The sequence below is a fragment of the Pituophis catenifer genome, unplaced genomic scaffold, assembly GCF_029215685.1.
Source record: "Pituophis catenifer annectens isolate HBS135680 unplaced genomic scaffold, rPitCat1.0.hap2 SCAF_3, whole genome shotgun sequence".
In the NCBI taxonomy this organism is placed as follows: Eukaryota; Metazoa; Chordata; class Lepidosauria; order Squamata; family Colubridae; genus Pituophis; species Pituophis catenifer.
Window position 1 is genome coordinate 3,950,513 of NW_027256883.1, and position 21,164 is coordinate 3,971,676.

General features: G+C 43.7%; 1 protein-coding gene across 1 annotated transcript in view; it reads right to left on the bottom strand.

The window, feature by feature from the left end:
• ADGRB1 (adhesion G protein-coupled receptor B1) overlaps positions 1 to 15,988 on the bottom strand; it is a 280,832-nt gene extending 264,844 nt beyond the window's left edge. Inside the window, exon 1 of the mRNA XM_070939737.1 lies at positions 15,241 to 15,988. Within this exon, the coding sequence (XP_070795838.1) occupies positions 15,241 to 15,988 (748 nt within the window). The remainder of the gene's footprint in view (positions 1 to 15,240) is intronic.
• Positions 15,989 to 21,164: the final 5,176 nt, after the last annotated feature.

The following is a 21,164-nucleotide window of genomic DNA, read 5'->3' on the forward strand; positions in this document are numbered from 1 at the left end:
AGGATTAGGGGACTGGAGGCTAAAACATATGAAGAACGGTTGCAGGAACTGGGTTTTGTCTAGTTTCATGAAAAGAAGGACTGGGGGAGACATGATAGCAGTCTTCCAATATTTGAGGGGCTGCCGTTATTCTTATTCCATTCCATTCCACTCCACTCCACTCCACTCCACTCCACTCCACTCCACTCCACTCCACTCCATTCCATTCTTTCTATTCTATTCTATTCTATTCTATTCTATTCTATTCTATTCTATTCTATTCTATTCTATTCTATTCTATTCTATTCATCAACATTTTCCAAACCATTCAGATCACCGCAAAAGCTTCCCTAAATTTTGCAGTCCAGTTCTCGTCCGGGAGTAGCAACACTTGCTGAATAGTAAGTAATGCAGCAATACCTGCATTAAGGACGGCTGTAACCAAATTTCCTCCCTTATCAAAAATTGCATGCCAGCTAAAAGCCGGTGCGTGCCTCTGCTTTAATTTGCAAGCTAATGTGGGAATTTAACGGAATGGGGTTATCCTTCAATGCATGCTAGGCACAGACCACAAGTAAATGATTTTTTTTTTTTTTTTTTTTTTTGCTGTAGCCAGAGGGCACTTAGCAAGTCTCCCTCTTTCACCATTCAGATGTGTCACCTGCCACATTTTTTTCTCACAACACTTTCCTCTTTTGATGCTAGGGCCCTAAATCATACTGTTGTGGCTGTCAGCTGCTGGCAGCCGAATCAGAGGAGGAGGAGGCGTGGGAGTCAGGATCAGCATCAAGGCAACCTGAGAGCTCTGAGGGGGAAGAGCAGGGGTGGGTTCTATTTTTTTTTACTACCAGTTCTGTGGGCGTGGCTTATTTTTGTGGGTGTGGCTTGGAGGTCATGTGACTAGGTGGGCGTGGCTAGCTGGTCAGAGTCATTTCTGGAAGGTCCTCGCACTTACAACCAGTCCTCGCACTTACGACCCGACTCATTTGTTTGCTTTTAACACTGATCAGCTGTAGGGCGGCCCTTTGAAGCCCCGCGGCAAGAGTTTAAACAGTTTTTTTTTCCCTCTAGTCATCAGCTGGGACTCAGGAGGCAGCAATAGATTGGGGGTGGGACCAAATAAAAGGTAAGAATAACGTGGGTGGGTGGGGAGGGCAGGGGGTGGGAGAACCGGTTTGGTGACGTCATATCATCACCGCTACCGGCTCGGCCGAACTGGACCGAACCGGGAGGAACCCACCACTGGGGAAGAGGGAATGGAGCTGGCAGAGAGAGACACACTTCTAGGACTAATGATGTTACCTAATTGGGTCATGAAACATCTGCAAGAAAAGAACCAGTCCAGGGTTGAAATCTAAAATTTGTTACTACCGGTTCTGTGGGTATGGCTTAGTGGGGGGTGGTGGTAATGTGACTGGGTGGGCGTGGCCAATTTTTTTTTAACTTTTAAAACCATTTTTTCTACAACCTTTTCAGTGAAGAGGTTGTAAAAAATGCTTTCAAAAGGCTCTGAGGATCCCAGCTGAGTTGCCTGATCGGCAGAGACTTTTTTTTCTTTTAAATGCCTCTGACGATCAGGCAACTCAGCTTGGACCGTCAGAGGCATTTAAAAGAAAAAAAAAAGGTTTTTTTTTTTCTTTTAAAAGCCTTTGATGATCCCAGCTGAGCCGCGCGATCATCAGAGGCTTTTTTTTTTTTTTTTTTACTTTTAAAAGCATTTTTTCGGCCGAAGAGGTTGTAGAAAAAATGCTTTTAAAAGTAAAAAATAAATAAATAAAATAAAGCCTCTGATGATTGTGCGGCTCAGCTGGGCATGTGGGGGGGGGGGGCAGGGATTTTTGCTACCGGTTCTCCGAACCACCCTCCGCCATCGCTACCGGATCAGGTGATCTGGTCCGAACTGGGAGCATTTCACCCCTGAACCAGCCTCAGAGAGAACCAAGGAGCTCATAGTTAAAAGGCCTTTTCAATCGCTCGCCAGCCTTATGCAACATAAAACCTGGCAATAAAATCAAAGATAATATAAAGGTATATATATTAAAAAAAAACCATGGAAATAAAAGATAAATTGAACCCAATTAATACAGGTGAAACGTTCTCGATGCAGCTAGCCCATTTAGTTACCCTGAGTGCATTAGCACCAAAGCTTCGATGAAGAAACCGTAGTAAATTAAAGCTACAAACAGATAAACAGGAGACGGTACGTTTATTGCTATTACAAAACTCGGAGCAACTTTAATCAAATCAAATTCTTCCAAGTGAGTCCTGCCCAATCTTGCCAGTTATTAAACAGAACTTGGCAACAGTGTGTAGAACATGGTAGCACTCAGACCAACCAAAAGATAATTAAGATTAAAAAGAGCATGTGCGACCTGGGTATTGAGTTAATAAAACTATAATAAATGCATCTAAATCTACATCAGCTATCCAGGCCTTTTATACTTCTCAGGATGCCCAGTGCATTCCTGATGCAATAAAACTTTTATGGAGCGCAATTTTGTTTTAATTCAACATCTCGGTCCAAGTTCTGAAGAAGTGCTTTGGTATGTGCTTAGTGCTGTTCTTCATATATGGGGGTCCTTGGTGCTCTCTGAGCTTGAAGGTTGTCTTGCAGACATTTCATTACCCAACTAAGTAACATCATCAGTGCTAGAAGGGAGTGGCTTTTGTAGAGTGGGGGGAGGAGGAGGAGGACTGTGTGGTCCTTGGTACTCTCTCAACTTGGCTGTTTTCTTGTGGATGTTTCATTGTCTAAAGTAAGTAACATCATCAGTGCTAGAAGGGTGTAGGGTTTGTGAAGATGAGAAGGAGGGGGAGGAGGAGGAAGAAGAGGAGGAGGAGGAGGAGAAAAGGAGGAGGAAGAGGATTATGGGGTCCTTGGTGCTCTCTGAACTTGGTGGTTTTCTTGCAGACATTTCATTACCCAACTAAGTAACATCATTAGTGCTAGAAGGGAGTGGCTTTTGTAGAGTGGGAGGAAGAGGAGCGGGAGGAGGAGGAAGAGGAGGAGGAAGAGGAGGAGAAGAAAAGGAGGAGGAGGATTGTGGAGTCCTTGGTGCTGTCTGAGCTTGGTGGTTTTCTTGCAGACATTTCATTACCAAACTAAATAACATTAGTTACTAGAAGGGAGTGGCTTTTGTAGAGGGGGAGGAGGGGGAGGAGGAAGAGGAGGAGGAGGAGGAGGAGAGGAAGAGGAAGACTGTGGGGTCCTTGATGCTCTCTGAGCTCAATTGTTTTCTTGTGGATGTATCATTGTCCAAAGTAAGTAATATCATCAGTCCTAGAAGGAGGTGAGGTTTGTGGAGAGGAGGAGGAGGAGGAGGAGGAGGAGGAGGAGGAGGAGGAGGAGGAGGAGGAGGAGGAGGAGGAGGAGGAGGAGGATTGTGGAGTCCTTGGTGCTCTCTGAGCTTGGTGGTTTTCTTGCAGACATTCCATTACCCAACTAAATAAGATCATCTGTGCTAGTCTGTTTGTATACCCGAGGCTTGCCCTGTCAGAAGACTGTTCAAAGTGAAGCATGGATTAACAACTTCATATGTTGTCTAAATTGAGCGTAATGGTTCAGCAGTTAGAGACACTGAGCTTTCCAGCTGGAAAATTGACAGCTGGAGTTCGAGACCCAAGCATCATGCGACGAGGTGAACTCCCATTCCCCGCTCCAGCTCGGCCACCTAGCAGTTCGAAAGCATGCATATGTGACTAGATCAATAGGTACCATTTCAGTGGAAAGGTAACAACGTTCCATGCATCTCGCCATGCTGGCCACATGACTACGGAAGTGTCTTCGGGCAATGCTGGATCCTTCGGCCAAGAAACAGAGATGAGCACCAGCCCTAGTGTTGGATATGACTGGACAAGGGAAACATTTACATTTTATGTTGTCTAAAGCTTGTTCTTTCCCTCTTCTGCAGGGTTAACCCCATATGTGTTAGATGACCTCTTTATCTCAAGATGAACAAAAGAGCTGGAAGAAAATTTGAACTGCTATGGATTCATTCTTCACACATGAATAAGAATAGGGTATGACTTGGCCAGGAAGAATCTTAAACCATGAATATTTGATATAGAGTATCAAACTGAACATAGCCTCATTCCTACTTGGTCCTCTTCAGGCAACTAATTTATCAGTCATAAGTCTGTTAGTGTCAAGTATTTGCAAGCCATTGGCACATATATCATACAGACACTAGTGGAGGCAGAAAGTGCCCCCACCCCTATGTGGAGAGGAGGGGCTTACACTGAGTATAAAACCCCCTCTAACCTCTCCACCTTGCTCTCTTTTACGTTTGTTCTCCACGAGACATGATCTTTGATAGGGGTAGTCACACACGCTGTGTGCCCCCTATCCTAATGGATATTAAGACAGCCTTTGTATATAGTTAATATGTTTTGTTATATGAATAAATACATTTATCACATTTATTCATGCATCTGCCTTTGGACTCTTCTATGCTCCTGGGTGTTTCTATGATCCCAATTTCCACAGTTAGATATACAGATACAGATTAACAGGTTTGGAAGGAACCTTGTAGGTCATCTAGTCCAACGCGCTCTCACCCAAAAAGGAGACCCTACACCATTTCTGACAGATGGCAGTCCAGTCTCTCTCTCTTTTTTTTTTTAATTTTGATTAAAAAAGTCTTATCCGGAGACTCAGGGCGGCTTACAATGCGTTTAAGCAATAGCCTTCATTCTTTTGTATATTTATACAAAGTCAGCTTATTGCCCCCACAATCTGGGTCCTCAATTTACCTACCTTAGAAAGGATGGAAGGCTGAGTCAACCTTGAGCCTGGCGAGATTCGAACCTGCAGTAATTGCAGGCAGCTGGTCTTAATAACCAGCTTGATAACAGGGTGCCTTAGACCACTGTACTACCAAGGCTCTTCTCGAAAGTTTCCAGGGATGAAGCGCCCACAACTTCCGAAAGCAACTTCTGTTCCATTGGTTGATTGTTGTCACTGTCAGAAAAAAATTCCTCCTTATTTCTAGGTTGAATCTCTCCTTGGTCAGTTTCCATCCATTATTCCTTGTCTGGCCCTTTCTTTTCATTAAACTAAGGTAAAGGTAAAGGTTCCCCCGCAGATGTGTGCTAGTCGTTTTCCAGCTTTAGGGGTGGTGCTCATCTTCATTTCAAAGCCAAAGAGCCAGCGCTGTCCGAAGACGTCTCCGTGGTCATGTGGCTGGCATGACTCAACGCCAAAGGCGCACGGAACGCTGTTCCCTTCCCACCAAAGGTGGTCCCTATTTTTCTACTTGCATTTTTTACGTGCTTTCGAACTGCTAAGTAGGCAGAAGCTGGGACAAGTAATGGGAGCTCACCCCGTTAGGTGGCACTAGGGATTCGAACCGCTGAACTGCTGACCTTCTGATTGGCAAGCTCAGCATCTTAGCCACTGAGCCACCACGTCCATTAAACCTGCCATGCCCAGTTCCTGCAACCGTTCTTCATATGTTTTACCCTCCAGCCTCCTAATCATCTTGGTTGCTCTTCTCTGCGCTCTTTCTAAAGTCTCAACATCTTCTTGACATCGTGGCGACCAAAACTGGACATGAAGGAGACAACCTCCTTCATTCGGCTGGTTCCAAATGCAATGGGAAGATGATCGCTCCAGAAACCCGAGGAGATTTTTTTTAAAAAAAAGGGATCTCTTACATCCAGCAAACGATTATTTCCTCGGACTTTGCAACAACCGTTGTGGCTTCCAAGGCGAAGAAGAGAGGATTTATCTTTCCCTTCTGATGCCCAGCGTGAGTCATGCAAATCGCATGCAAAATTGATGAGAGCAACAATGGCATCTGCCAAGACATTGTCGTTGGCTTCCAGGGCTCCTGCTGTGGGTGCACCAGGTTAGGATAATAGCTTGTTTTATTGACACTCTGCGGAGATCTCAACGCCTGCCTTTGGTTTCCACCATCTGCTTTCAGACCCAGAGAAGACAGCCAAGAGAAAGAAGAGGCAAGGTCGTATGGAAAGAAAAACATGGTGGACCTCCATAATTGGAGACATCTGCAGTTCCATAAGTCGATGTTGAATCCAAGCCCCACCCAGATCCCAAAAGAAAGATGGAAGATCAGTCAATCCGAATAGAGCTGGGAGGAGCTTTGGCGGGGGGGGGGGGGGGTCTTCTAGTCCAATCCCCTGCTCAAGTGTCTCTGGAGCTTCTCAGTCATCCAGTAGGCTGCTTTTTCAAGAGGCAACTGGACTTTCTGGTTTTTCTTTGAAGATGTTTCACTTCTCGTCCAAGAAGCTTCTTCAGCTCTCAGAAGCTTCTTGGATGAGAAGTGAAACGTCTTCAAAGAAAAACCAGAAAGTCTAGTTGCCTCTTGAAAAAAGCATCTTTGAGACCCCCGCTCAAGCAGGAGACCCTATCCCATCCCAGAGAAATGACTGTCCAGTGACTCTTCTTGAAAACCTCCAGTGATGGAGCACCCACAACTTCTGGAAACAAGTAGCTCCACCAGTTAATTGTCCTCACTGTTAAGAAGTCTCTCTTCAATTCCAGGTCACTTCTCTCCTTCATTAGTTTCCATCCATTGCTTCTTGTCCTGCCTTCTGGTGCTTTGGAAAATAAATTGACCCCTTTATCTGTAATCCTTCATGTCTCTGGGTTGATCTAAGGTTCTTGTTCATTACAGAACTTGGGTGTTTGCTTCCCCAAAACTCAGCAGGACGTCCTTGTGAGGTCATCAGAATATATCTATATTTGTTATCATCCATATCTCTTTGTACATGCTAACGGAGTGATTACATTAGCTGACATCCAGGTCATTAAATGTCTCAAATTCCTTTAATCACTGTTACAGGCCCAAGCGAACCTCTTTCCTAATTGATTTTCTTGAACTTCTCAAGACCTTCAAGGAAAATCTGTTGCTTTTACAGTTTGTAAGATCACTTAGAAGTCACGTAACTGTCGTCATCAAGGAAAACAACAGAATTTAGGGTTAGGGTAGTCTTAGGGGAATTGTATTACCAGGCAGCAGCATTGACTAGGATGAAGGAATGGGTTGAATTAAGAAATGTGCACCCTGTTATTAACACAGCTGCCTGCAATTTCTGCTGGTTCGAATCTCTCCAAGGCTCAAGGTTGACTCAGCCTTCCATCCTTTCTAAGGTAGGTGAAATGAGGACCCAGTTTGTGGGGGCAATAAACTGACTTTGTATAAAATATACAAAAGGATGAAGGCTATTGCTTAATGCATTGTAAGCCGCCCTGAGTCTCCGGAGAAAGGCGGCATATAAATCAAATTAAAAAAAAAAAAATACAAGACTGTTAACACTGGAAGGTCATGACTTACAATTAGGATGGCATGCATTTTTATGGTATGGTAGAAATAAGATACATACAGTACATACTTTCATAGACATTATATAAGGAATGCATTGTTATTGGTACTGGTATGGGAGAAGGACAGAGATAAATATTATGTGAAAACACCAATATGGTTATCAACAATAGAAGCTTTGATACACCCAAATGTTTTTAATGTTGGAAATATTGTTAGATATAAGGACTTACTAACAGATAAGGGGGATTTGAAAGGGAAATGAGAATTGGAAGAACAGGGGATTGAGATGGATTGGTATATGTACATGCAGATAGAAACAAGATATGAAAAAGATGCTAAATTATATGGTTTTCACTTAGAAAAAACAGAGTTGGATGGGATACTCACAGGAACAGTGGATAAATTAATAAAAAAAAGCTTTACAATGTTTTACTTGGCATCGAACTGGAGGAGGAGCAAGTAAAGGAAACAATGAGAGACTGGGCAAAGAATTTTGGATATTCAATATCTAGATAAATGACAACAGTTATGGGAAAGGAATTATAAATTAACAATGTCCACTGCATATAAGGAAAATCAATATAAAATGTTTTATAGATGGCATATGCCCCCTGAGAAACTGGCAAAAATGTTTAAAGATAAATCAGCTAAATGTTGGAAATGTCACCAGTTACCAGGTTCTTATTACCATATGTGGTGGACATGTCCAGAAGCTAAAGATTATTGGAATAAAATTAAGACATGGCTGGAAGAAATGATACAACAATGGATTGGTTTAAAATCTGAACTGTTCCTACTGGGTATCCTGCCAGAAAAAATTAGCAAAGAAAATATTTATTTGATTATACATGTAATAACAGCTGCCAGGATTGTTTATGCCCAACATTGGAAAGCAGAGAAAACACCTTTGGAAGGAGAAGTAATTAAATTTTTTTAGGTTGTGCAGAAATGAATAGATTGACTTTGATGATTAAAGAAAGAGAAGATTCAGAAAACTTTAAGATATGGAATCAACTCTACTATTGGCTAGAAAAGAGATACAAATGAGTAAATTAATAGTTATGTATAAAAATGCCATAATCGGAATATTTTGTTAGTGATAAATTGTTGTAATTGATTGGATGAGAATGAAGACAGAAGAAATAACAAAAAGAAGAACGATTCGAGACAACACCGAGATGTCACACAGAAGGAATGACTGATGTATTAAATGTTTGTTTGTTTAAAAAATAAAAAAACTTTTAATAATAATAATAATAATAATAATAATAATAATAATAATAATAAAAGAAATCACGTAACTGCCGTCATCAAGGAAAACAACAGAATTTAGTTTTCCTTCTACAGGCAGTCCTCAATTTATGAACACAATTGCGTCCCACATTGACGTCGCTAAGCGAGAAATTTGCGATGTGAGTTTTGCCCCCTTTTGCAACATCGTCTAGTACAGTGTTTCTCAACCTTGGAAGCTTGAAGATGGGTAGACTTCAACTCCCAGAATCCCCCAGCCAGCAACGCTGGCTGGGGGATTCTGGGAGTTGAAGTCTACCCATCTTCAAGCTTCCAAGGTTGAGAAACACTGGTTTATGGGAATCACTGCAGTTGTTTCGTATCACGTTTGTTAAGTGAATCTGGCTTCCCCATTGACTTTGCTCGTCGGAAGGATGCAAAACGGAATCGCGGGATCTCCCGGACACTGCAACCGTCATTAATATCAGTCAGTTGTCAACCATCCGAATGTAAATCACATGACTAACCAAGGGGATGCTGCAATGGTCATAAGTGTGAAAAATGGCCACGAGTCACTTTTTTTTCAGTGCCGTCGTAACTTTGAATGGTCACTAAGTGAACTCTTGCAAATCGAGGATTATCCCCTACTTGGGGACACAAGTAGACTTGGTGCTTGAAACGGGGGAGGGAGGGTTAACTTTGAATGAAAGTTTAACTTTAAGTTTTGTTGATTGGGTTGATCTTGATTTGTTGGCATGAAAATGGCTAGTCGTTACTGATTATGATATAAAAGCAGAAAGTTGAGACTGTAAGTTTACGAGCCTTGATAGTACAGTGGTTTAATGCACCCTGTTATTAACACAGCTGCCTGCAATTTCTGCTGGTTCGAATCTCGCCAAGGCTCAAGGTTGACTCAGCCTTCCATCCTTTCTAAGGTAGGTGAAATGAGGACCCAGTTTGTGGGGGCAATAAGCTGACTTTGTATAAAATATACAAAAGGATGAAGGCTATTGCTTAGCACATTGTAAGCCGCCCTGAGTCTCCGGAGAAGGGCGGCATATAAATCAAATTTAAAATAAATAAATAAATAAATAAATAAATAAATAAATAAATAAATAAATAAATAAATAAATACTTTGTAAAATGACGGCACTGCACTGGAGAAAGTTGGAAATCACTGCTTCTTTTCTCTTTTAACGGGATGCTTGCCTCCTTGATTAATTCAATTCAATGCAGAAGAGAGTTGGAAAGGATTAACAGATTAACAGAGTCGGAAGGGACCTTAGAGGTCATCTAGTCCAGCGGTCACCAACTGGTGGTCCGTGGACCATTGGTGGTCCGTGAGAAAATTTTGGTGGTCCACCGAAAAATTATTTGCATTTTTTTATATATTGCACTAAATCAGGGGTCCTCAAACTACGGCCCCTGGGCCGGATACGTGCAATGAACGTTTGTGTTGTTGCAGAGAGTCTCCCCCTTTGGGGTCTTTTTGTGCAGGTTGGAGGGGGGAAGAAATTCTGACTCGGGGTCTGCTTCAGCCTCCTGGTGTGGGGCTTTGGGCGAAGGCTGGAGGGAAGTGCCACTGGTGGTGAAAAGCCAGAGGGCCTTGTTCCAGTGGGACAGCATCGTGGCCTGGAACTGGTTGATCATCTCAGCCTCTGAGCCTCCAGGCACCGGTACCTGGCCTTGCACTCCTGCAGATCTTCCCTCTGCTTGGAAAGCCTATGCTCCTAGTCCTCAGTGAGGTGCTTCTGCTGAGCCTCCTTCTCAGCCAGATCCACTTTGAACTGAGCCAGCTGTTTTGCCGACTCTTTCTTGTGGGGGCTGCTTAGTTCCAACAACTGCTTCCTGTTGGGGCCCTAAGGAGCCTGGGTGGGGAGGCAAGACTGGCAGTGGAGGCCGGTGAGATGCCCCTCAATGTGAGTGACAGAGTTGGCCATGCCCGTCCAGTCACATGACCACCTAGCCATGCCCAACCAGCTGGCAAATCATATTAGTGGTCCATGGGATTTAAAATTATGAATTTAGTGGTCCTTGAGGTCCGAAAGGTTGGGGATCCTTGATCTAGTCCAACCTCACGCTCAAGCAGGAGACCTTACATCATTTCGGACAAATGGCAGCCCAGTCTCTTCTTAAAAGCTACCAGTGATGAAGCTCCCACAATTTCTGAAGGCAACCTCTGTTCCATGGGTTGATTGTTCTGTCAGAAAATTTCTCTTTATTTCCAGGTTGAATATCTCTTGGAGGCTGGAGATCTATCTAGTCCAACCCCTCCTTGCTCAAGCAGGAGACCTTATACTGTTTGAGACAACTGGCTGTCCAACCTCTTCTTGAAAGACTCCAGTGATGGAGCATCCACAACTTCTGGATGCAAGTTGTTCCACTGATTAATTGTTAGGAAAGTTCTCTTTAATTTAGGCTGGATCTCTCCTTGATTCAGTTTCCATCTTAATTCTTGTCCTTCTCTTAGGAACTTTGGAGGAGAGCCTACTCCTCTCCTCCTTTTTTCCCCCCTTGCTCCCTTTTCCTGTTTTCTTTTCTTTTCATTTGCATTTCAGATGAAGATAAATGTCCCAAGAAGTTGCATGATTCTGTTCAAAAAGGAATAGGCGTAAAAACAACCCTTGAAACAGCATCAGGCTGGCAAGCCCACCATAACTTTATCCGTGTGGGGGTAGGAGGGATTGGTTCCAACTTCCTTTTTGGAAGGAGAATTTCCTTTTTGGGTGGGAAGAGGCAAATATGAAAAGAGGGGGGGGGGTTGAAGCCAAGTTTTTTCCACCTACCAGTTGCAAATCTGAATATCTGCACATGACTCATTAGTTGTGTCATTTCAGCTTTGCGGACATTCAGTGAAGCTTCAGTTGATCAGGACAAACTGTAAAGGGAGCTATGGAATGGAATGGAATATAAAATAGATGGAATGGAATAGAATAGGATAGGATATAGAGAATAGAATAGAATAGAATAGAATAGAATAGAATAGAATAGAATAGAATAGAATAGAATAGAATAGAATAGAATAGAATAGAATAGAATAGAATAGAATGCAGAGTAGAGTAGAGTAGAGTAGAATAAGGATAGGATAGAACAGAACAGAACAGAACAGAACAGAACAGAACAGAACAGAAGAAATGTATTTGTTTAGGACCTTGGAGGTCTTCTAGTCCAACCTCCTGCTCAGGCAGGAAACCCTCTACCATTTCAGACAAATGGTTATCCAATCTCTTCTGAAAAATCTCCAGTGTTAACAGATTAACAGAGTTGGAAGGGACCTTGTAGGTCATCTAGTCCAACCCTCCACCCAAGCAGGAGACCCTACACCATTTCTGACAGATGGCAGTCCAGTCTCTTCTTGAAAGCTTCCAGGGATGAAGCACCCACAACTTCTGAAGGCAACTTCTGTTCCATGGGTTGATTGTTCTCACTGTCAAAAAATTTCTCCTTATTTCCAGGTTGAATGTCTCCTTGTTCAGTTTTCATCCATTATTCCTTGTCTGGCCTTCGGGTGCTGTGGAAAATAGCTTGACCCCCTTCCTCCTCTCTGTGGCAGCCCCTCAAGTATTGGAAGACTGCTATCCTGTCTCCCCTGGTCCTTCTCTTCACTAGACTAGCCAGGCCCAGTTCCTGCAACCATTCACTGTATATTTCAACCTCCATTCCCCTAATCATCTTTGTTGCTCTTCTCTGCACTCTTTCTTCTAATCCAACCCTGTGGTTCATCAAGAAACTCTATAACATTTCAGACCAATAGCTGCCCAATTTCTTTTTGAATACCTCCAGTGATGGATCATCCACAACTTCTGGAGGCAAGTCATTCCACTGATTAATTGTTCTAACTGTCAGGAAATTTCTCCTAGGTTGCTTCTCTCCGTGATTAGTTTCCATCCATTGCTTTTTGTTTTGCCTTCTATCCTTTTCCATTTTTCTGTCTTGAAGACAAAGTCATAACAGTAGGAGGTATCCATAATTTTGGGTCCTTTGTTCTTCAACAACTAAGCAATTGCTGCAGGGACTGGTCAATGGGTACTGATCAACCACTCTGAAACTTTAGTAGAAAATACGATTCTAAGAATAATTGTTGCTTCCTGAGAATTCAGAACAGCCAGGCAAACACCCAGGATTCTTAGAAGAATAAACAGCAATAGCACTTAGACTTATATACAGCTTCACAGTGTTTTTACATCCCTCTCTAAGTGGTTTACAGAGTCAGCCTCTTGCCCCCAACATAATACTGTGTGTGACCAACTATACGCTAAATAAATAGCCCCCAACAATCTGGGTCCTCATTTTACCAACCTGGGAAGGATGGAAGGCTGGGTCAACTGTGAGCTGGTGAGGATCGAACTCCTGGCAGTGGGCAGAATTAGCCTGCAATACTGCATTCTAACCACTGCACTACCACGGCTTCCTTCTTCTTATTTCCCTTCATCCCTTCTCCCTTTCCTTCCTTCCTTCCTTCCTTCCTTCCTTCCTTCCTTCCTTCCTTCCTTCCTTCCTTCCTTCCTTCCTTTCTCCCTTCCCAGTAGACTGATATACTGCTTCTTTATCAGCCCCCTCTGAGAGATTTACAGAGTCAGCATATTGCCTCCAACAATCTGGGTCCTCATTTTACTGACCTCGGAAGGATGGAAGTCTGAGTCAACCTTGAGCCGGTCAGGATCCAACTCCTGGCAGTGGGCAGAGTCAGCCTGCAATACCATATTATAACCACCGTGCCACCATGGCTCTTCCCAAGAAGAAGGCTAAATATAAGTAGTTTTTGACTTACAACCAAAACTGGGAGCAGAAATGGAGTCGCTAAGCAAGGCAAGTCACACTTAAATTTACATCCTCTTTTGCCTATGATTATTAAGCCAATTGCTGCAATTGGTAAGTGAATCATGCTCTTATTAAATGAATTTGGCTTCCCCCAAATTCGGAAGCCAGCTGGGACAGTCGCATGACCTCAGGACACTACAATGATCATAAATAAATGCCAAGCACCCCAATGTTGACTCCATCCTCACGGAGATGCTGTGATGGACGTTTGTGCGAGGAACAATCGGAAGGTACTTTTTTGAAGAGATCCCTACTGATGAGAAGGTGATTAGGAAAAGATTAGAATGTGCAGAAATGAACAGATTAACGCTTGCAATTAAGGAGAAAGAACAAACTGAATATTATACGATATGGGAATTGTTTTATCCATGGTTAGAGAATAAAAATGGAAGTGGGAAATAAAAGGAGGAGATTAAAGAAGGGTAGAAAATATGTTAAGATAGAGATGTAAACAATATGATATGCTTAATATTATTATTATATTCTTATTAGAAGATCTGTTAAGAGGGAAAAATGAATAGGTTTACTATGCTCAATTGTTCAATAAACTACAATTGTAAGATCAGAGAATTAGTATCAATGTAATGAATGTTGTTGTAAATTTTGATGGTTATTGCAAAAAGATATTTATACCCAGATGACACACTGTTTAAGGGAAGATGGAATGTTTATGTTTTTTTTTTTCAAAAAAATAAAAGCTTATTATATAAAAAAAGGGGAAGTTACTTTTTTTCAGTGCTATTGTAACTTTGAACAGTCACTAAATGAATGGTTGTAAATTGAGCACTTCCTGCATATTCATCCGTTCCTTTCCAACTCAAGTTGAGATAGTTTGTCCGTCCCGTAATTGGGTAAACCAGGTTGCCCTGATAGACAGGTCTCACTGGAAAAACACTTAATCTCTCTCCTGGTATAGCCGACAAAGCGAGGAGACCCTGTGGCCTAGAGGTGAATACATCTGCCTAATATGCAAGCAGCCTGGGTTTGAATCCAGGAAGGGTATGGCTAGCTGATGAGAGCTAGATAGTTTGAAATAGACCTATACTAGTCTCCCTTCATTTCTTTGTCAATAAATGTAAATTCAACACATCAAGTCGACATAATATCTATGTTGCTGGTCGTAACTGGTTTTGTGATGACGTGGGGCATGGCACGAAGGCAACACAGCCAGAGAACTGGTATGACTCCCTTTATTGGTACCAACTCTGCCCCCAACATCCCTTTTACGGCCTGGAGAAAAGCTCTCCCACAAACTTGCAGATACTCCAATCCAACTGCAATCAATCACTCCAGCAGGGCAAGATAATGAGTTCCAGACGGGAAGAATAATCCCAGCAAGACAAGATAAGCACACAGTAGCACGGCAGTAATTCAAACAGTCAGGAGGGAATGCCAGGAATGCAGGCCACAACTCTCAACACCAGATTAATTCAGTGTTTGTTCCCGACAAACGCCCCTCCCAACTGCCTTTCCTTTAAACTCCATCCCCAGGTGTGCCTTGTGAAGGGAATTGGGGCCCTTCCCTTCCTCTTAAGCCAAGTGACCCACATTGCTCTCTTCTGCGTTCTTCCCTGCGTGCCCTAGGATGAGGAGGGGGTGGGCCTTGGTCTTCATCTGAGCCCCCTCTCCCTTGTTCTATCTCTCCCCTGCTCTGCCCAGTCTGACTTTGCCCTTCCCCAGTTTCTGCCACAACCCACAGAGCCACTCTCCCATGCTCTCTGTCAGCTGTTCGCATCTGTCTCAGATTCAGACTCCGATGGGGGCATGACAGGTTTAAATCAAAGCAAATTAACTCAGGCGATAAACTTATTCATGATGGCCCACCGTAATGGCTTGAAAGAAAAGAAATCATATCCCATCACCCAGCCAGGCAAACATTCCATGGGGAAACCTTCAATCGAAGCATCCACCACTTACTTACCCAAGAAGTCCAGCCCGCTGGTGTCCTTGGTAGAACTCATGCAATTCTCCAGGTAAATCCCATCCTTGAAGCAATTGTCCTGCTTTTTGGTTAAGCCAAAGATCTCGCTGGGTTGGTCCAATACCTCTCCATTGAAACAAGAACATGGTGTCTGCATAATGCCACAAGGATGTGAGCTGCTGCTGGTGGCCAAGCAAGTATCCAGCCATTTGCACAACATCTGGCAAGCAGCCTTGCTGGGACTTCTGTTGCCCACCACAAGATATTCTACCGAGAAGTCCCTTTCCTGAGTCTTGGCTGGTTTCCACCTGACCCACCCACTGTCCACTTTGGAAAGAGTCTGCTTCATCTGGAGGAACTGCTTGTTGGACTGGAGGAAGGCATAGTGGGTAGAGCTGTCGCAAAGGTTCAGCACGTCGTCGAAGCTCTCCATGCCCAGGTACGTCCGCGTCGACTCCAAGAAGGAGTCGAATTGGTAGGTGCGTATCTGCTGGCGGTCGCAGAGACCCAAGGGCTTCAAAACCTTCATGTACAAGGTGTATCTCCGAGGATCGGGGTTCTGGATAATCCAATTGCAATGGGAAGCGTTCAACGGGAAGACGGCAAAAGAGGAGAAGTATCCAAAAAACTTGCCCTGGACCAAAGTGGTGCAGGACGATGGTCCCAAGTCAAGGGCCACCACGGTCCACGCCAAGAACGGTGGCAACAACCAAAGCAGGTTCAAGGAATATCTATTGCTCCTCCTCATCCTAGTCCCCTGGTCCTTTGGAACTCAAAACAATTGCCAGGCAAAGCGCAGATCTTGGACATAACAGGAGAAAGAGAGAGAGAGAACTGGCCCCCAGTTCAGCGGTGGATTAATCCAGCCTTTTCACATCTGGATTGAAGTCTCAGACAAGCAACCTGAAAAAGAGAAGAAGAGAAGCCATGGGTTTCATGTCTATGGAGATTCTCAGTCATCCAGGTCATGGTTGTCCCAAAGGTGCTTTTTTTCAAGAGGAAACTGGACTTTCTGGTTTTTCTTTGAAGAAATTTCACTTCTCATCCAAGAAGCTTCTTCAACTCTGGCTGGATGGTGAGGAATGGAAGGATTTAAATTCCTTGCAGACAGCTGGTCATTTGCATCCTTTTTAGAGGGTCGCTGAGGCCACTTGAAGGTTTATCTGTGTCCTCAGGGTCACCTGAATAGTGCAAATGGGTGTGGAGCCTTCTTGGAACTGTTCCACACCCGTTTGCACCACTCATGTGACCCTGAGGACACAGATAAACCTCCAAGTGGCCTCAATGTCTCTCTAAAAAGGATGCAAATGACCAGCTGTTTGCAAGGAGTATCAATCCTTCCATTCCCCACCATCCAGTCAGAACTGAAGAAGCTTCTTGGATGAGAAGCGAAATGTCTTCATAAAAAAAACAGAAAGTCCAGTTGCCTCTTGAAGAAAAGCACCTTTGGGACATGGATTTCATGAATTTCAGAATGCAGAATGGTGAAAGGCAATGAGATCCAGATCTGCCTTGTAAGAACATCTCAAAGGTACCACTGGAACATAGAATCAGGGGGTTGGGAGGGACCTCAGAGGTCTTCTAGTCCAACCCTTAGACATAGAGATCAGCTGCCTTACATTTCTAGGGAGGAAAAAGACCAGGATAAATTAAAGGAAACTTGGAAGTCATACAATGGCTTGCTGGCAGCTCTGTAGGGCAGCTGCTATGCAGAATAACAGAATAATAGAGTTGGAAGGGACCTTGGAGGTCTTCTAGTCCAACCCCCTGCTCAAGCAGGAGACCTTATGCTCTTTCAGAAAATTGGTTATCCAATCGCTTCTTAAAAACTTCCAGTGTTGGAGAATTCACAACTTCTGGAGGAAAGTTATTCCACTGATTAATTGTTCTAACTGTCAGGAAATTTCTCCTTAGTTCTAAGTTGCTTCTCTCCTTGATGAGTTTCCACCCATTGCTTCTTATCCTGCCTTCAAGTGCTTTGGAGAATAGCTTGACTCCCCCTTCTTTGGGGCAGCCCCTGAGATATTGGAACACTGCTATCATGTCCCCCCTAGTCCTTCTTTTCATTAAACTAGACACACCCAATTCCTGCAACCGTCCTTCATATGTTTCAGCCTCCAGTCCCCTAATCATCTTTGATGAATGTTTTGGAACTCATTTTTACCTAAAGAAGAGGTAGCCTTCCAGATGCTAAGAATTTGCAATCTTATGCATGGGAAGGATGCAAGTTGTGGGATTTTAATTTAATTTAATTTAATTTAATTTCCAATTTATATACCGCCCTTCTCCCTGAGGACTCAGGGCGGTGTACAGCCAAGATAAGAACATAGAATACAAATTTTAAAAACAGTTAAAAATATATATAAATTTGGCCCGAAAGTTAAGAAGTCACAAACTGATTAAAAGAATTTTAAAATTTCTTCTTAAGCCAACCCGGCTTGCTGGAAAAGATGGGTTTTAAGGGCACGACGGAAGGCATTGAGGTCATGGATTCTCCTTATCTCAGGGGGCAACTGATTCCAGAGGGTAGGAGCCCCCACAGAGAAGGCCCTGTTGTCTACTAGGCTAGAAGGGACCTTGGAGGTCTTCTAATCTAACTCCCTGCCCAAGACAATAGATCTTTTACCAGAGGTCTTCAAACTTGGCAGCTTTAAGACTTGTGGACTTCAATTCCCAGAATTCTCCAGCCAGCATAGCCTGGAGAATAGCTGGAGCATAGCTGGCTGGAGAATTCTGGGAGTTGAAGTCCACAAGTCTTAAAGCTGCCAAGTTTGAAGACCTCTGCCTTATGCCATGCTGATCAAAAGGTTGTCCAGTCTATTTTTGAAAACCCCAACTCCAGAAAGCAAACTCTTCCATTGATTCATTGTTCTCATTGTCAAGAAATTTATCCTTATTTCTAGGTTGGGTCTCGACTTACAACAGTCCATTTAGTGACCGTTCAAAGGGACCACGGCATCGAAAAACGTGACTTGTGACCGTTTTTTAACACTTATGACCGTTGCAGCATCCCCATGGTTGGTCAAGTGATCTACATTCGGATGCCTGAGAACTGATTCACATTTATGACGGTTGCAGTGCCCGCGTGATCCAGTTTTGCGACCTTCTGACAAGCAAAGTCAAGTGGGGGGGGGGAGCCGGGTTTCGCTTCACAATTGCGTTACTCATTTATCCAGTGCAGTGATTCACTTAACAACTATGGCAAAAAAAGGCTGTGAAATGGAGCAAAACTTACTTAACAAATGTTTCACTTAGCAACATCCATTTGGGGCACAATTGTGGTTGTAAATCGAGGACTATCTGCATAGATACTAGAGTGTTATGGACAGCCTGAGGTCAAACCTGCTTAATACACTCACCTGCCCTCTCTGCTAAGGGCTTATGAGACAACTTCTTCTTCTGACATCTTCTTCCTTTTGAAGGTATTTTTCGAGCAAGGCCCTACAAGCCAAGTCTACCTCCACAAATACTCTTTCTCTAAATACCACCACAGATGCACATCTGACCTTGCCTGTAGATGAAAAGCTGCGATAAGCAGAACGGTGGGACAATCTCTCTTCGGTACCACCCACGCTGCCCTGTATATCATACCACCCACAATGAGATGTGCGTTACACACAACCTGGAACATAGATATACCATCCTTAACGTTAAAAGACCTGCAGGAGAGTCTAAAGTGAGCTTGAGTTGACTAGAATCAAGAAGCATGGATTCACAAAAGAGATACTAATACCACTCTATAAAGCCTTAGTAAGACCCACACCTAAAACACTGCATCCAGTTTTGGTCACCACACTATGTAAAAGATGTTGAGACTCTAGAAAAAGTGCAGAGAAGAGCAACCAAGAGGATTAGGGGACTGGAGGCTAAAATATACGATGAACGGTTGCAGGAACTGAGCATGGCTAGTCTAGTGAAGAGAAGGAGCAGGGGAGACAGGATAGCAGAGTTCCAATATTTGAGGGGCTGCCACAGAGAAGAGGGGGCCAACGTGTTTTCCAAAACATTAGAAGGCAAAAAAATAGAAAAATGTTCCTTGTGCAGTGGCAGCCAAATGAGCCAATGCAATCCTAAATTGCATTAACAGAGGGATACAATCAAGATCAAGTGAGGTACTAACACCACTATATAAAGTCTTAGTAAGACTACATCTAGAATACCACATCCAGTTTTCGTCACCACACTATGTAAAAGATGTTGAGAATCTAGAAAGAGTGCAGAGAAGAGCTACCAAGATGATGAAGGGACTGGAGGCTGAAACATACAGTGAATAGTTGCAGAAACTGGGCATGGCTGGTCTAGTGAAGAGAAGGACCAGGGGAGACATGAGAGCATCTTCCAATATTTGATGGGCTGCCACAGAGAGGAGGAAGGGGGTCAAGCTATTTTCAAAAGCACCTGAAGACCGGACCAGGAACAATGGATGGAAACTGAACAAGCAGAGATTCAATCTAGAAATAAGGAGGAATTTTCTGACTGAGAACAATCAACTCATGGAACAGAAGTTGCCTTCAGAAGTTGTGGGAGCTTCATCACTGGAGGCTTTCAAGAAGAGACTGGACTGCCATCTGTCAAAAATGGTTTATTCAACCTAGAAATAGGGAGAAATTTTCTGACGGTTCATTACCAATCTAGGTAACATCATCAGTGCTAGAAGAGAGTGGAGGTCGCTCGCTTTTTATATACGTGGCTAATGTTAGGGTTCTTCTCACTGGAGAAGAGCCTAATGCTGGGAAGGATGGAGGGCAAAAGAAGAAGGGGACGACAGAGAACGAGGTGGCTGGATGGAGTCACTGAAGCAGTTGGTGTGAGCTTAAATGGACTCCAGATGATGGTAGAGGACAGGAAGGCCTGGAGGAATGTGGTCCATGGGGTTGTGATGGGCTGGACACGACTTCGCAACTAACAACAATAATGTTAGGGTTGAGCAGAATAAACAAGTGTTTTTTTTCCTGCAGAATATCATCCTTTGCCATGGCAAACTGCCCCCGTTCCATAAATGGACCCATAAACCTGTCAACAGCTGTCTTCCTCAGAGAACAATGCTGACTCCAGCATCAAAAGCCAGACAGAAAGGCTGGGCATGCATTCTCAGTTTGCTTCCTGTCGTTTTCTCACCCTGCTACGCGCATCGGAGTAGCCAACAAACTTTAACTAAACATCCTTGCTAATAGGATGCTGGGTTTCGCCTGTTAGACCCCAGGATCGATTTCCTTTAAACGGAGCCCCATCTGGAAGGTTTTACTGCAAGGATTGGAAGCAGCTTTACTCTCCCCTCCAGCTGGATCCTGCCGGAGTGTGCAAATGTATGGGGTGTTGTTGTTTTTTTTTTTGTTTTTTTAGAAAAAGAGGCTTAATGATACCAGCGCATAAAATGAAAAAAAGATCTCAGCAAAACACCTGGATTTCCAGCGTGGCTGGCGATAAATTCACTCCGCTCTCGGCTCAGCAGCTGAACGGAGATACAAAATGTTTCCGCCCGCTGGATTCCCACACCAGGTTTGGATAAAGACAGCCGAAAAGATCCTTTCGGTAAAAAGGAAGATTGTGCCTTTCCTCTCTAGGACTTCTGCTGTGATCTGCAACTCTCGGAGGAGACATTGGCCTAGGATTCAACTGTCTTATTTTCTTGCTAAATGCCAAAAGATCCTTATGGGGAACATTCATAGGTTCCAGGAAGGGAGGGAGGGAGGAAGGAAGGAATGGAGGGAGGGATGAGATGAGATGTATGATTGGAAGGAGGAAGGGAGGGAGGGAGGGAGAGAGGAAGGAAGGAAGGAATGGAGGGAAGGAGGGAGGGATGGAGGGAGGGAGGGGTATGTTTGGAAGGATGGAGGAAGGAAGGAAGGAATGGAGAGGGAGGGAGGAGATGTATGATTGGAAAGAGGGAGGGAGGGAGGAAGGAATGGAGGCAGGGAGAGAGG